Below are 15,768 nucleotides of genomic sequence, written 5' to 3'. Positions count from 1 at the left end.
ATTCTTCACAATTTCCATAAACTTTCCAAGTTGGTCATCAAATTTAGGCTTGGCTTGACGACTTGGAAAAGGAAGTCTAATCACAATGGGCTCCTTCTCCTTGACCTTGTCTTCATTTTTCTTTGAAATTTCTTCTTTTGATGATTCTCCATCTTTGGAGTTTTGCACAATTTCTTCCTTATCACTAGCTTCCACAACTTCATCCTCAACTTGCTTCTTCGGTGTTTCATACCTTGTACCACTTCTCAAGTGAATGGCACTAACCGTTTCATGTCTTGGGGGATTACTTTCAGGTGGTAATTGCCCCTTTTGTCTTTGTGAGCTTGAAGATTCTAGTTGAGTCAATTGGGTTTCCAACATCTTGGTGTGAGCTAGGATGTTGTTGATGGTGGTTTCCTTTGCTTGACTATCTTTTTGCATTTGAGTGAAAAATTCTTGTTGGTTCTTTTGCATTTGGAGGACCGCTTTTTGGACATCAAAACCTTGGTCATTTTGGTGATTGTATGGATTTTGATTTTGGTAACCTTGGTTTTGGTTGTAAAAGGGTCTTTGATTTTGGTTTCTCATGGGAGGTGGGGTGTATGTTGTTTGGAGGTTTTGAACATTTTGGCTTTTTTATGAGAGATTTGGATGGAATTTGGTGTTCTCATTGTAATAGTTGGAATAAGGGGTACCACTCTTGTATGCTTGGAAAGCATTCACTTGTTCATTTGTTCCCCTATATTCACTTTGGTCATGTCCCAAAGTTCCACAATTCTCACATATCCCACTTGGGATTGATGAAGATGCCGTCATGGCATTAACATGATGCTTTGGTGATTTTGAGACTTCTTCAAGTCTAGCCATAGCTTTTTCAAACTTCAAATTGATTGTGTCAATGTGAGCACTAAGTTGAGCACCCAATTGAGTAACGGAGTCCACTTCATGCTTTCCTCCCCTAGTAGCCTTGCGAGGTCTACTATATTGTGAGTTATGGACCGCCATTTCCTCAATTTTGTTCCATGTTTGATTGTCATCCACTTCGGTGAACATTCCATTTGATCCCATGTTGAGAATGTTCCTTGAATCTTCATATAAACCGTTCCAAAATTGTTGTACCAAGAACCATTCGCTAAGTCCATGGTGAGGACATGAGCGACAAATTCCCTTGAACCGCTCCCAAGCTTCATACAAAGATTCTTCATCCCTTTGCTTAAAACCCGTAATTTGAGCTCTTAGCATGTTAGTCTTTTCTGGTGGGTAGAATTTTTTGTAGAAAACTAGAGCCAACTTCTTCCAAGAATCAATTCCGAGAGTGGCCTTATCAAGGCACTTCAACCATTGTTTCGCGGTGCCAATTAGAGAAAAAGGAAACAAGACCCATCGAATTTGGTCTTGAGTTACACCGGTTTGAGAAATCGCATCACAATAGTCTCAAAAGGTTTCCATATGAGAATGAGGGTCTTCACTAGGCATCCCCCCAAATTGGCTCCTTTCGACTAATTAGATAAAGGCGGATTTGGCAATAAAATTTCCGGTTAGATGTTGTGGTGTGGGCGTACCATTGGGTAGGTTCTCCTCGGTGGGTACGGAATGTGATGAAAACTTAGGCAGTGTAGGTTGATTTTGGGTGGTATTGTGTAATGGGTTCTCCTCACCTTCTCTTGCAAAAGGGTTGATGAACTCAATAGTTGGTTGAATATCTACAACCTCACTAATACCTCTCAAATTCCTCCTAGCAAGTCTCCTACTGGTTGTCAAAGTTCTTTCAATTTCACGATCAAAAGGTAACAAATCACCTTGTGACCTTCTAGACATGCAAAATATCAAAAAACTTGAAAACAATTAGAACAAACCTTGAGGAGTTTTACTTCCCCAAGGCAAAGAAAGACACAACTAATAACAATGTAAGAAAATCTAAATCAAGTAAACACCGTCCCCGGCAACGGCGCCATTTTTGATCGGTCCGTTTCGTATTCACAATTAAATAGATGTGGTCGTTGGGTCACGTCCGAATCAAAACACAATTTATAGCTTCACAAACAACTCTACAATTAGTGAAGAGGCAAGTAAAGGTCGGATCCCAAGGGACGGGAATTGAGATGAGATTTCTATTAAAACTAGTGGTGTCTTAGGGGTGTCACAATTTGGGTTGATGTAGAAGGTCACTAAACTAAAATAACAATGGAAATAAACAAGCAAGATGAATAAAAAGGGTTGTAAACAATTGATAAAAAGCACTAGGGTGTCATGGGGTCATAGGGGAATCATGGGAATTGATCATACAAACATGTTCTCAAATTATAAGCAAGCAATTATTGTTGTGATGGATTGAGTTGGGTTATATCTTACAATCCTAGGAAATTTTGGGTCCCGGAGCCGAATCGATTAGATTGTACAACACCTACAAGTCGACTTAATCTTCCCTACTCAACAACATGCATGGTCTAATAAGACTCGAGTTGGTTTATGTCTTACAAGTCTCATTGAAAAGATAGGTGATGGGTAAAAAATGCAAGGATTCATAGGCTTGCATTTCATCAAACATAATATGTGCATGAGTTGAGATTAAAACAAGCAAGCAAATAAATCATGAAAGCATATTAATTTAAGCATGAATCATTCCCCATGTTGGTTTCCCCTAATCACCCATTAACCCTAGCTAGGTCACTACTCACTCATTATCATGTTGATCATGCTAGCAAGGTTGTCAATCATACCAACAAAATGAAACATGATGAATAAATGAAAGTAATTAACAATAATTAAAAAGGGATTAAGAGGATTATACCTACTAATGATTCCAATAATAAAGCAAAGATAAAAGAAGTACTTGATGCTTGATTGGGAGGTTGTCAATCTCCCAATAATAACCCAAATAATCTTCAATTACCCAAAATAAAGGATGAACAAAAGAGAGATTAAGGAAATAAAACTTGTATTAAAACTTGATTAATTGTTGATTACAAAACTAAAGAGAGATTTGATTTGTATTAACTACTCTAAGAATTGATAAGAAGAACATGCTCTTCTAATTAGACTAATGGGGTATTTATAGTGGAAATTATGGGGATGCATTAGGGTTAACTAAGGACTAAACTAGTAATTACACTTTTTAGATTGAGCAGGGAAGAGCCGGTATTTTTCGAAGGAAGGGCTTCTTTCTTTGTAGCTTGGAGAAGACGAAATTGTGCTGTACAGGAATCCGTGCATTTTGGAGTTAGGACGGGCAGATTCTGGCGGTGGAACACGGGCGGCTTCAGGGGAATCCGGGCGGATTGTGGTGGTGGCAAACCCGAGCGTCTTGGGATGAAACCGCACGGATTGTGCGTATGGAGGACGGCCGGATTGTAGACAATCCGCACGGATTGTTCCTCAGCAACATTTCTTCTTCTTTTCTTCCCTTTTCTTCATAAATTCCTTGGGGATTTCCTTGGGGACTCAAGGATCCTTTCTCAACATTGCTCTTCTACTATAATATGTACAAAGGCCTTCTAATCTTGTCTCTCCTTGATGCTTGGTTATTGGATTCGATCAATTTAGTCTCGTTTTGCCATGAAAATGCAAGATTCTTACTCCTTTCCTACCAAGGGATCAAAATCTCAAAGAATATGCAAAACAAAGAACTAAAGATAATAAATGACCCAAATATGCACTAAAAAGCATGGGAACAAGGCTAATTCGGGGGCTAAATATGCGCTAATTAAGGTCACATCAGCAACGGAAGTAACCAATCGACAAGTAAACCGTAAAAGTAAAAAAATGTAAGCAATAATAAGATGAGACGGTATTTAGGGTAAAACCCAGGGCAAAACCTTCCAAACCGGAAGTAAAACCCACTAGCCAAATAGACTAGAATCCACTATAATAATATAGTACCAGTACAACGTAACCGCTCCGAATTAATACCAATTCAAAACCCACAAAAATATAAGATAACAACCACTAGCCCTCCAGTAATATTAGTAAATGCCACCACTATTACCCCAAGAGTAACCTCCTAAATTATTGTAAAAAAACACCCGTTATACTGCCTCTCACCTTCAAATCCGACTTCCTATTTTCTACCAAGCTAAGTCACCTTATTTGATATGTGTTGTGTGATATTGTTGTGTTGTTTTCCAAATGAAAACCATCCTTTATATAGGAAAGCCTATGGAACAAATTCCATGTACTAACTTCTTCATAACGACATTAGCCCCCCTTGTCCATAGCTAATACAATGAATCAAATATAATTCATTGAACTCCACCATGTACATTAAAACTTTGTAATGTATGTACATGTAACATCTTGTAACATTGAACAACACTTGTGTTGTACAATTGGGTGTTACCTAACAAATCTCCCCCTTCAACACAAGAGACAACCACCGAGGAATCAACCATTGGCCTTTTAAAATTACCAGCTGCATACCCGAGTTAGTATCCGGTCCCCACCTCTAACTCAATATCACGGCCAATGCACCGTGTACAGCCTAAACCCAGTCAATGACGTTACTTGACTCCGGAGAGAAACCTCTTGCTCTCCACCTTTCTATCTGCAGGAATTTTACCTTTGCGCCCGTTTATAACTTGAAAACAATCTACCTTCGTCGCCTCTTTCGCGAACGAAACACATGCACGACTTTTTCGTTTCCAGCTATCCTGTGAGGTTTTCATTGCATATCCATCTAGATGGTATAAACCACGACGTAGCTCCTCCTTCATGAGAACCATAGAACCCTTAGTCACTTTCATTACTCCCCCATGAGTTTTATACCCATAACCTTCGGAGTCGAGCTGACTAAGTGAAATTAAATTCTGACGCAACTCCAATACCCATGACATCAACCATTGAGTTATCAGCCAAACTCAATTTCCCAGCCTTGCCTTCTTGAAGCTTATCAAAACTATCCTTCCGGGTGAAAACGTGGTTGACACAACCAGAATCTAATATCTATTCTTCCTTAGAACACACGTCGTTCACATCTATGACCGCAAATATGTCATTACCATCGGTAAGGAAACCACCACTACTTCCTTCACCGGCAACCAAGTTGGTGTCGTCCCAGTTTTCTTCATTCCCGCATTTTTTAGGACAGAACCGCCTAATATGCCCAAGGTCACCACACTTGAAACACTTCACATCATTATTCCTAGAAGCGTTTCGGGATCGAGACCTGCCATGCTTCGATCCATCCTCCTTGTTAAACGATCGACCTCTCCCATCCCGAGCAACTGCAACTGTACCCGTACCGTCACTCTGTATTCCAACCGTGTCCTTCTTCCTCGCATCAAAGGACAATAAAGTTGTATGTGCTTGCTCTATCGTGATGCTGTCTTTCCCGTACAGAATAGTATCCACATAAGTCTCATATGTGTCCGGAAGAGAATTGAGGAGTAATAACGCCTTATCTTCCTCCTCAAGCTTTACTTCGATCTTCTTCAACTCGTCTAACAGTCCATAGAACAAATTCACATGTCCAATTAAATTTTCATCCTCGTCCATCCTCAACCGATATTACCGTCGCTTCAAAAGCAACTTGTTAGTCAAACTATTCGCCATGTAGAGCTTCTCCAACTTTTCCCATATCACTGATGGAGAGTCATCATCAAGAACACAATTAATGACAGAATCCGAGATGCACAACCTAATAATACTTGCACACTTATTGCAAACCTCTTCCCAGTTGTCATCACTTATCATCTCCGGCTTACCCTCATCTCCTTTCAAGGCCCTAGCCAAGCCAAGATGTACAAGGAGATCCTTCATCCTTCTTTGCCAAAGGGTGAAACTACATTTGCCGTCAAATTTTGGTACTTCAAATTGAGACCCCATATTTGACATCCTTACCAATTAAACTAGCCACCAGAATGAGCCTAGTGGCTCTGATACCTCTGTTGGGAAATTAGCGCCAATATCCCACGCGCAACGAAAGAAATCAATCGACAAGTAAACCGTAAAAGTAAATAAATGTAAGCAATAATAAGATGAGACGTTATTTAGGGTAATACCCTGGGCAAAACCTTCCAAACCGGAAGTAAAACCCACTAGCCAAATAGACTAGAATCCACTATAATAATATAGTAACAGTACAACGTAACCGCTCCGAATTAATACCAATTCAAAACCCACAAAAATATAAGATAACAACCTCTAGCCCTCCTGTAATATTAGTAAATGCCACCAATATTACCCCTAGAGTAACCTCCTAAATTATTGTATAAAAACACCCATTATACTGCCTCTCACCCTCAAATCCGACATTCTATTTTCTACCAAGCTAAGTCACCTTATTTGATATGTGTTGTGAGATATTGTTGTGTTGTTTTCCAAATGAAAACCATCCTTTATATAGGAAAGCCTATGAAACAAATTCCATGTACTAACTTCTTCATAAAGACATTAGTCCCCCTTGTCCATAGCTAATACAATGAATCAAATAAAATTCATTGAACTCCACCATGTACATTATAACTTTGTAATGTATGTACATGTAACATCTTTTAACATTGAACAAAACTTGTGTTTGACAATTGGGTTTTACCCAACAAATCTCCCCCTCCAACACAAGAGACAACCACCGAGGAATCAACCATTGGCCTTTTGAAATTACCAGCTGCATACCCGAGTTAGTATCCGGTCCCCACCTCTAACTCAATATCACGGCCAATGCACCGTGTACAGCCTAAACCAAGTCAATGACGTTACTTGACTCCGGAGAGAAACCTCTTGCTCTCCACCTTTCTATCAGCAGGAATTTTACCTTTGCGCCCGTTTGTAATCCGAAAATAATCTACCTTCGTCGCCTCTTCCGCGAACGAAACACATGCACGACTTTTCCGTACACCCACACCAATCAATCTCCGTCACCGACTGTCCACTGGACCAGCCCTGCCAGTGGGGGACCACAGCCGTACCCACCAAATCCCCGCTCATCATACCGAGCGATAACCCTGTCCCATTAATGTGCACATCCCCTTCCGTGGCGGGTTCCACGAAGGGCAAAACTAGGGCGTGAAGCCACTCCCGCAAGTGACTCCACTCAGCCGAGAACGCATCTCGAGAACCAGAGACAAACAATCACAATCACAATACAACAGCAACAACAACCGTCAATACGAATACGACAACACACAACAACCACAATACAACCACAACAACCGACACACTAGACCATCTACAGAAACTGAGTAGGCGAACCTACCTTTAAGCAACTGCAACCAATCCATGCCAACATATGACATATCCAGCAATCAAGCAAAGCCTATAACCACAACACAACATCTATTACTACCAAGAAAACCCTAACTGTAAAGACAAAGATACAGATGATGATGATGAATACCTATAAAGAGAAATCCGGCAAAAGACCGCTACCCGACTCAAACTATGCTCTCCTAAGGCACAAGGACCTTCAAAAGGCTTCCATGGAGGTTTTATGGTGAAGGGAAGGGAGAGAGACGATTGAAGGGTAGGAGGAATAAGGCGGAAATGATTTGCGGTTTTAACAAAACGCGATTAAAAACCCTCGCTGAAAACTCGATACTCGATTGAGTACCACACACACTCGATCGAGTAACCCCCTACTCGATCGAGTAACCACCCTACTCGATCGAGTAGCCTCTACTCTATCGAGTACCACTCATAACTCGTAACCCAAGATAGCTTTGGCACCTACTTCTAAGAACTATTCCCGCTCCCAAGGTCAGTCAACGCTGGTCAAAGGGTCCCTAAAAGGGCGGGTATTACAAAAACGAATTGGGTGGTGGAAACAAAGTAGTTTTTGGGAGCTTCCTTATTGGAGCACACTACTAATTCGACATAACCTTGATGTCATGCATATTGAGAAAACATTTTTCGAACAACTAATTCACACAGTGATGGATAGAAAAGACAAGACAACCTTGAACCCGAATGCACAAAAAGACATGTTACAACTTTGTTCAAGGTCGCGAAAGGTGGATTCAGTCATTTTGAAAAAAGAGCAGAAGAAAGTGTTGTGTGATTGGATATGTAATTTAAAGTTTCCAGACGGCCATGCTTCAGAATTGTTTACATCCCTTTTTAATCATCTTGCTTGTTCACTTTCACTACTATTTAGTCTAGTGATCTTCTATTCTAACCCCAAATTGTGACACCCCTAGACACCGCTACTTACAATTGAAAATCTCACTTCAATACCTGTCCCTTGGGATCCGACCTTTACTTGCCTCTTTACTAATAGTAGAGTTGTTTGTGGAGTTATAAATATTGTTTTGGTCTAGGTGCTCCTAACGACAAGTACCGAAAACTAAACCTCCAAGTGAGTCCGACCGGTATGGGGAACCAAAGATGATTTTGTATTTATGACTAATGAAATTGTTTTGAAAATGTAAAGATATGAAATAAAAGGTTTTTGTGGAGGAGTTACTGATCAACTTGAACTTCTCTGTCAGTTTCAAAAACCTGGTGATGCAGTGTATCACCACTGCCTCTTACTCCTTATCCTTGAATGGTGAGATGTTTGGGTACTTTTTAGGGAAGAGGGGTCTGAGGCAAGGGGACCCCCTTTCACCTTTGATATTCACTTTGTGTATGAAATACTTGACTAGGTCACTCAAATATGCAGCTGCAAAATACGATTTTGGGTATCACCCTATGTGCAAACAGTTGAAGCTCATCAATCTCATGTTTGCAGATGATGTCCTAATATTCAGTAGAGGGGATGCATCTTCAATGATATTGCTTCTGAAGTCGTACTCCACCTTTTCTAATGCATTAGGTTTGAAGGTCAGTGCTCATAAGTCCAATGCCTACTTCAGTGGGGTACCGGATGCTCTTAAGCAGGATATTTTGAGGGTATCAGGTTTTAGTGAAGGGAAACTTCCCTTTAGATACCTGGGTATGGCTATCCATACTACTGGGCCCAGGAAAAATGACTGTGCGTGCTTAGAGGAAAAAATATGCACTAGGATACATAACTATGGAGCTCGTAAGTTCTCATAAGCAGGAAAATTGGTATTGGTGCAGGCAGTGCTTAGCTCTCTATGCTCTTACTGGGCCTCTCTTTTCATCCTACCAAAGGGGATTATAAATAGAGTGGAAGCTACTTGTCAGAATTTTTTATGGGATGGCAGTGCTGAGTATAGAAGGTCCCCCCTGGTGGCTTGGGATAAAATTTGCAGACCAAAGGATAAAGAGGGCTTGGGGCTTAAGGACCAGGAGACTTGGAACAAAGCTATGGTGGGTAGGTTAGTGGATTCGGTGTTTGAGAAGAAATATACAATTTGGGTCCACTGGGTGACAGCAAAATACCTGAGGGGCCAGAGTTGGCTTGGTTATAAACCTAGTAGTAATTCTAGTTGGGTATGGAGACGTATATGCAAAGTAAAACAGGAGATTGTTGCAGGTTATACTGATGGCCACTGGCATATTCAAAATGAAGGATATACTCCTTCAAACTGTTATAAATGGTTGAGGGGTCCAAACCGGAGGTAGCATGGAGGAAGGTGATCTGGAACTCTTGGAGTCTCCCTAAGCATAAGTTTGTGGGGTGGCTCTGGGCACATGAAGCTCTTGACATTAACAGCAAGCTTATTATGTATGGGGTTGCTGTTGAGGATAGATGTTAGCTATGTGGGCAGGCAGCTGAAACGCAAACACATTTGATTTTCAACTTTGTGTTCTGCAGGAATCTGGTGCAACTTTTGAACCAGTGCACTGGGAGCTCTATCCCTGTGACTGATGTCATGGAATCGTGTGTCCAACTTCCTGGTTCCAAGCTTCAACGTGGTGTACAGATTGCTTTGGTGATGGGGGTTGTGTATCATGTATGGCAGCAAAGGAACATGAGCAGAATGGAGATAGTTCTTCTCAGACCAGAGTGGATAGCTGCTTTGATTCTGAAAGACATGAGAGCTCGTATTAAGGGCATGGACAAAATGGCTATGAAACTTGATGATATAGAATGGTTGGAAAGGAAGCATTTAATGTAATATAACAAGAATGATCCCTGTATTTTGATACCTGGTTTTATAATATACTCACATTTTACCAAAAAAAAAGTAATAAAAGGTTTTAAAATACCTTTTAAAATGTAATTAACCAAATATTATCACCGAAACACGGATTAAACCATCATGGTATTAGGAACCAAGGGTGAAAAATAATTTATGGTTAAACGTTTGTCGTGAAAATGATTTGAAATATTTGAAATGGTGAAAACTGATTACAAATAAGAAATGAAATAAAGGGGAATATGAGACCAAACACGACTAGATTAAGGCCTGAGAGGGGGTTTAGGCGCGAGCCACCCTATTATACAAGCATCCCCTGTCTCCGGCCAAAATCCGGTTTTGGCTCATTTAACCCATGTTTCAACCATGTTATGCATATTTTAGCATGTGATAGTCATAAAACAGTTGAAAAACATGATAGAAGAGGATTTTTACACCCTCATACTTACATGCTAGGCTTGAGAGAAGAAATGGACGAAAGTGTATCAACTTGTTTGGTCAGAAAACTCAGTTTGAAAACCGTTTTAGCAATGTAAAAGAGTGTTTTAAGTTTAGTGATGGTGTAGTTGGTCGAGATGGTCGGTCAAGTGATTTAATGCACGATGACGGTACCAAACAATGGGTAAGGCTTGTGTTTTCAATCGGTAGGTCGAAAACATGTGTCAGTTTGTGACTTGAGAAGTCGAGTCTAGAATTTTAAGGGAAAAATGAGGGGGCGGACACTCACGTACCTTCAAATGTAGGCATTTGAGGGGTATTTATAGAAAAATGGGTGGTTGTGTGCGTTTTGAACGACGTGGCCACATTGGCTACTCGAAGAGGCACGAGCCATTTCGGGAGTCTTCGAGCTGTCTTGTCATTATCACGCAAATGAAATCATGATTTTTTCTATCCTAGGTTTTGGATGACATGATGTGTACTTGAATATGAAGCATTCAGGGAATACTTAACATGGAAGTTTTGAGAAGTTTGTTTTTTGAGTTTGACTCGTTGTTGGAGTCAGGATTTCAATTTTTAAGTCGGTTTTTGGTCCGATGTCGAATTTGACTCTAGTTAGTGTCATTGCGACCCCGTCGTCTTGCATTAAACACTCCAGGTACTTTTGAAAAGTTTTAAAATGTTCTGTTTTCGAAATCGTTTTATGTTTTCCGACGTATAGTTATACAAAACTGTCGATTAAACGCTGCGATTCCTATGCATGTTATAGTCCGATAATCATCGGGTGTTTGTTGGAGACTCGATAGATACTGGGTATCTATAGTGGGCTACTTCACCTATGCATTCTAGGATCTCATACGGGCCGATAAAATTCTGACTCAACTTCCCTTTCTTGCCAAACCTCATCACCCCTGGCATAGGCGACACTTTCAAAAGGATCTTATCACCTACTGCGAACTCAATGTCTCTGCGGTGCAAATGTGCATAAATCGTTTGGCGATCTTAAGCTGCTTTCACCTTTTGACGAATCACGCGAACTTGCTCAATCATATCCTGCACCATCTGTGGTCCTAAAACCAATGTCTCTGCACTATCATCCCAACAAATCGGACTCATGCACTTCCGGCCATACAAAGCCTCAAACGGTGCCATCCCAATGCTGGTGTGATAGCTGTTGTTGTATGAAAACTCAATCGAGTCAAGCTTATCTTCCCACTTTCACCAAACTCCATGGCACAAGCCCTCAACATATCCTTCAAAGTCTTGATAGTCTCTCAGTCTGACCATCTGTGGCAGGATGAAAAGTTGTACTCATCTTCAAGGTTGTACCTAACAAATCCTGCAACTCTTCCCAAAACCGTGATATAAACCTCGCATCTCGATCTGACACTATGTCCTTTGGCACACCATGTAACCGAACCAAATGCTTCCTATAACCCAAGGCTAACTGTATCTTGGTCCAAGTATCCTTCTTCGGAATGAAATGAGCTGACTTTGTTAAACGGTCGACGATCACCCAAATCATACTGTGACCTTTCTGAGTCCTTTGTAACCCTACGATAAAGTCCATAGAGATTGACTCCCATTTCCACTCTGACACCTCAAGTGACTGAATTTTACCTTGTGGTCTACGTTGTTCACCCTTTACTCTTTGGCAAGTTAGACACTTAGCTACGAACATGGCCACATCCTTCTTCATGTTAGGCCACCAAAACGTTTTCTTTAGGTCCCTATAAAGCTTGTCACCCCAGGGTGAACTGAATAAGGAGTGAAATGAGCCTCCATCATGATCAGCCTTTTTAAATCCGCATCACTAGGAATACACCATCTCCCATCAAAACAAACACTCCCATCTGTGTGGAAAGAAAACCTCGAAATGGTGCCACTCTCTACCCTTGACTTCCACTCTTGAATCTTGGGATCAAGTTCTTGTTTCCTCTTTATGTCATCATATAAGTCCAGATCAATCGTCAAGTCCCCGATGGTATCCTCTTTTCGAATCATATAAATCCCCATCTTGGACATCTCATCCCTTAGCTTCAGCAAAGACATAGTTATGCATAACGGATGTACACTCTTCCTACTTAAAGCATCTACCACTACATTAGGCTTACCCTCGTGATAGATGATCTCCATGTCATAGTCCCAAATCAATTCAATCCGTCACCTCTGTCGCATGTTCAGCTCTTTCTGTGTGTAGATATACTTTAGACTCTTATGATCTGAAAACACCTTAAAGGTTGCCCCATAAAGGTAGTGCCTCCAAATATTTAGAGTAAAAACAACTACACGTAGCTCTAAATCATGAGTAGGATAGTTCTCCTCATACGGCTTCAGTTGCCTCGACGCATAAGCTATAACTCTCCCATTCTGCATCAAAACACAACCCAAACCATTATTTGAAGCATTGGTGTACACTTCAAAGTTCTCACTTCCCTCAGGTAGAGCTAGAATAGGAGTTGTGGTCAAACGGCCCTATAAGGTGTGGAACGCTGCCTCACAACTCTCATCCCAGTGAAATATGTTTTCTTTCCGCATCAACGTTGTCATAGGTCTCGCGACCTTGGAAATGTCTTTCACGAACGTCATGTAGTAGCCAGCTAAATCCAAAAAACTCCGTATCTCAGCGACATTATTCGGTGATTCCCACTTAGTCACTGCCTCAATCTTGCTAGGATCCATCGACACACCCTCCTTAGATATCACATGACCCAGAAAAGCCACTTTCTCTAAACAAAACTCACACTTAGATAGCTTGGCATATAACTGATTATCTCCCAAAGTCTGCAGAACTAACCCAAGATGCTCCTCGTGCTCCTCCTTAGTCTTATAGTAGACCAAGATGTCATCAATGAAGATGACCATAAACCTATCCAAGGACGGTCTGAAAATCCGGTTCATAAGATCCATGAAAACTGCTGGTACATTCGTCAACCCAAAAGGCATCACTACATATTCATAGTGACCATATCGTGACCGAAAAGCTGTCTTAGGAATTTCCTCATCTGCTATCCTCAACTGAGGATAACCAGACCTCAAATTGATCTTAGAAAACACTCATGCGCCACTCAGCTGGTAAAAAACTTCGTCAATCCTTGGCAAATGATACATGTTCTTCACCGTGACATAATTCAGCTCCCTATAGTCGACATATAGCCTCATGCTCCCGTCTTTCTTTTTCATAAACAACACTGGCGCTCCCCATGGTGACACACTAGGCCGAACATACCCTTTATCTCACAGGTCATTCAGCTACTTATTCAACTCTTCCAACTCTTTAGGCCGCATACGGTACGGTGCTTTAGATATAGGTCTCGTCCCCGGTTTGAGCTCAACATTGAAGTCGATATCTCTCTTAGGTGGTAACCCCGTTATCTCATCTGGAAAAACATCTCTAAACTCTGCAACCACGGGTATATCAGACGCTGACGGCTCCTCCACACGCATATCTCTCACTTGGCAAAGGATCAAGGGACACTTCTTTCTTAAACATGACATTAAAGTCATTACAGCGATAAACTTACACTTTGGTCTCACCACGAACCCCCTATATGATACCTTAACTCCCTTAGGCCCATTTAGAGATACTTTCTGTTGTCTGCAATCTATCCTAGCATCATACTTGCCCAACCAGTCCATCCCAAAGATGACCTCAAACCCATCCATAGGAAACTCTAACAAGTTGACCGGTAAGTCTACCTCCCCCACCAACATGGACACATCTCTATGGAACTTAGAACAAAACACCGACACCCCTGAAGGTATAAAAACACTATCTTTTACAAGTTCATATTCTCCCAAACCCATTGCTCAAGCATGACCCCTAAAAACAAAAGACTGTGTTGCCCCTGAATCAAACAGAACGAAAGATGGCGTATTATAAACAAGAAAGGTACCGGTAACCACATAAGCATCATTCTTGACTCCTGCTTGCTCATCATAAAGAGTTTCCCACTGCTATTTTGACCTCCACCCTGGACCGTGGTATTCGAAGTAGTCGGCTTGGCTGCCGAATTATGCATCACACTGTTGTTCGGACGCTAATAGGACTCTCTATTGTTACGGTTGTAGTCGCCATTTTTGTTGTTCTGCCCTCCACGATTACCCCACGACCCAAATGGCTTGTTGCTAGTAAAGCTTTGGCTCGGAGCCTGAGAAAATTTTCCTTGATAAGTCCCCGAAAAGCCTCCTCCTCCTCTAGTACTGGTGCACTTATGTCTCTTATGACCCACTCCGCCACAGTTGAAGCAGGTAAGGTTGGAGTTGTCACAAGAACTTTGACTACCTCCTCTTCCCTACGCCCGAGATCCCCCTACATACCCATACCCTCCAAAAAAAGCCTTAGACTGATCGTGATTTCCCCTCTTGTGGCCCGACTGGTTGCCACTCTCACTCTCTGCCTTTCATTTCTCAGCATTTCTTTCCTTAGCCTCCTTGGCCAAGTCCACTAACCTCTCAGCATGCTAAGCTCGTGCATATACCTCTTTTAGATTGGTGAGTACTTCAGCTAGTAGCCAATCCATGATCTTTGGTGCCAACCCATTTTCAAAGCGAAGAGCTAAACCCTGTTGACCCGATTGCATATCCTCTGCATAGCGTGACAACTCTAGAAACCGGTGATAGTACTCTGTGACGGTCATGTCATCAACAATGGTGAAAGAATTGAACTCAGCTCTCGGCTTGTGACGGATGTGCTCCGGCACAAAATGCTCCCTCACAGTGCTCTTGAAGCCTGCCCACGATATAACATCGTATCCCTGGTCCTTGTGGTATGCTCTGGCATCCTCTTTCACATTCTGACACTAAACCCCAGCCTCACCCCTTAGGTAGATGTAACATGTTCTACCGCCATCTCTGCCGGACGCTTCACCACCTCTAGAAGACTCTTCATCTCGCGGTGCCAATTATCGAGCAGCTTTGGCTTACCGGTGCCCTCATAAGTAGAGAGGTGGAAGCGAGGAAGGGTGGTGCTTAGTTGGGATGCGTCCACCGCTTTCTCCTCCCTTACCCACGTTCTTGAGTGCCTCAATGAGCGCATCTTGCTACTCAATCTTACGCGCAATATCATCCACAGACATCTTGGTGGCTTGGATGTATGCAACTGACCTCTTTGGCAGCATTTTGAGCTGACATAATCAAGGAAACGTAAGCACATAGCCTACAACTGAAAATAAACAACCTTCCGCCAAAGAAGTACTTGGCCGAGTACTGTGAAACACTCGGTCAAGTAAGGACTACTCGGTTGAGTAATGAGACTACTCGGCTGAGTATTCCACTCCAATAGCCAACCCAAAAACACATAAAACATACTCGGTCAAGTATACTCGTTATTCGGTCGAGTATGCCTCACTCGGTCGAGTACCCCTCTTAG

The 15,768-nt window shown here is 41.8% G+C and overlaps 1 protein-coding gene and 1 non-coding gene across 2 annotated transcripts; both read left to right on the top strand.

Moving 5' to 3' along the window:
* The first annotated feature begins 1,114 nt into the window (after positions 1-1,114).
* LOC141593471 (small nucleolar RNA R71) lies at positions 1,115-1,221 on the top strand. Its single transcript, XR_012521552.1, has one exon. It is a non-coding gene; the product is annotated as a small nucleolar RNA R71 (small nucleolar RNA).
* A 7,194-nt stretch (positions 1,222-8,415) lies between these two features.
* Positions 8,416-9,938, top strand: LOC141589926 (uncharacterized). Its single transcript, XM_074410546.1, has 3 exons — positions 8,416-8,884; positions 8,978-9,437; positions 9,635-9,938. Exons 1-3 carry the CDS (start codon positions 8,416-8,418, stop codon positions 9,936-9,938), a joined length of 1,233 nt encoding a protein of 410 aa, XP_074266647.1.
* Positions 9,939-15,768: the final 5,830 nt, after the last annotated feature.

Source organism: Silene latifolia, chromosome 7 (genome assembly GCF_048544455.1).
Source record: "Silene latifolia isolate original U9 population chromosome 7, ASM4854445v1, whole genome shotgun sequence".
NCBI classification, from domain to species: Eukaryota; Viridiplantae; Streptophyta; class Magnoliopsida; order Caryophyllales; family Caryophyllaceae; genus Silene; species Silene latifolia.
Note: the sequence above shows the minus strand (reverse complement) of the source record. Positions and strands in the feature narration are given on the sequence as shown.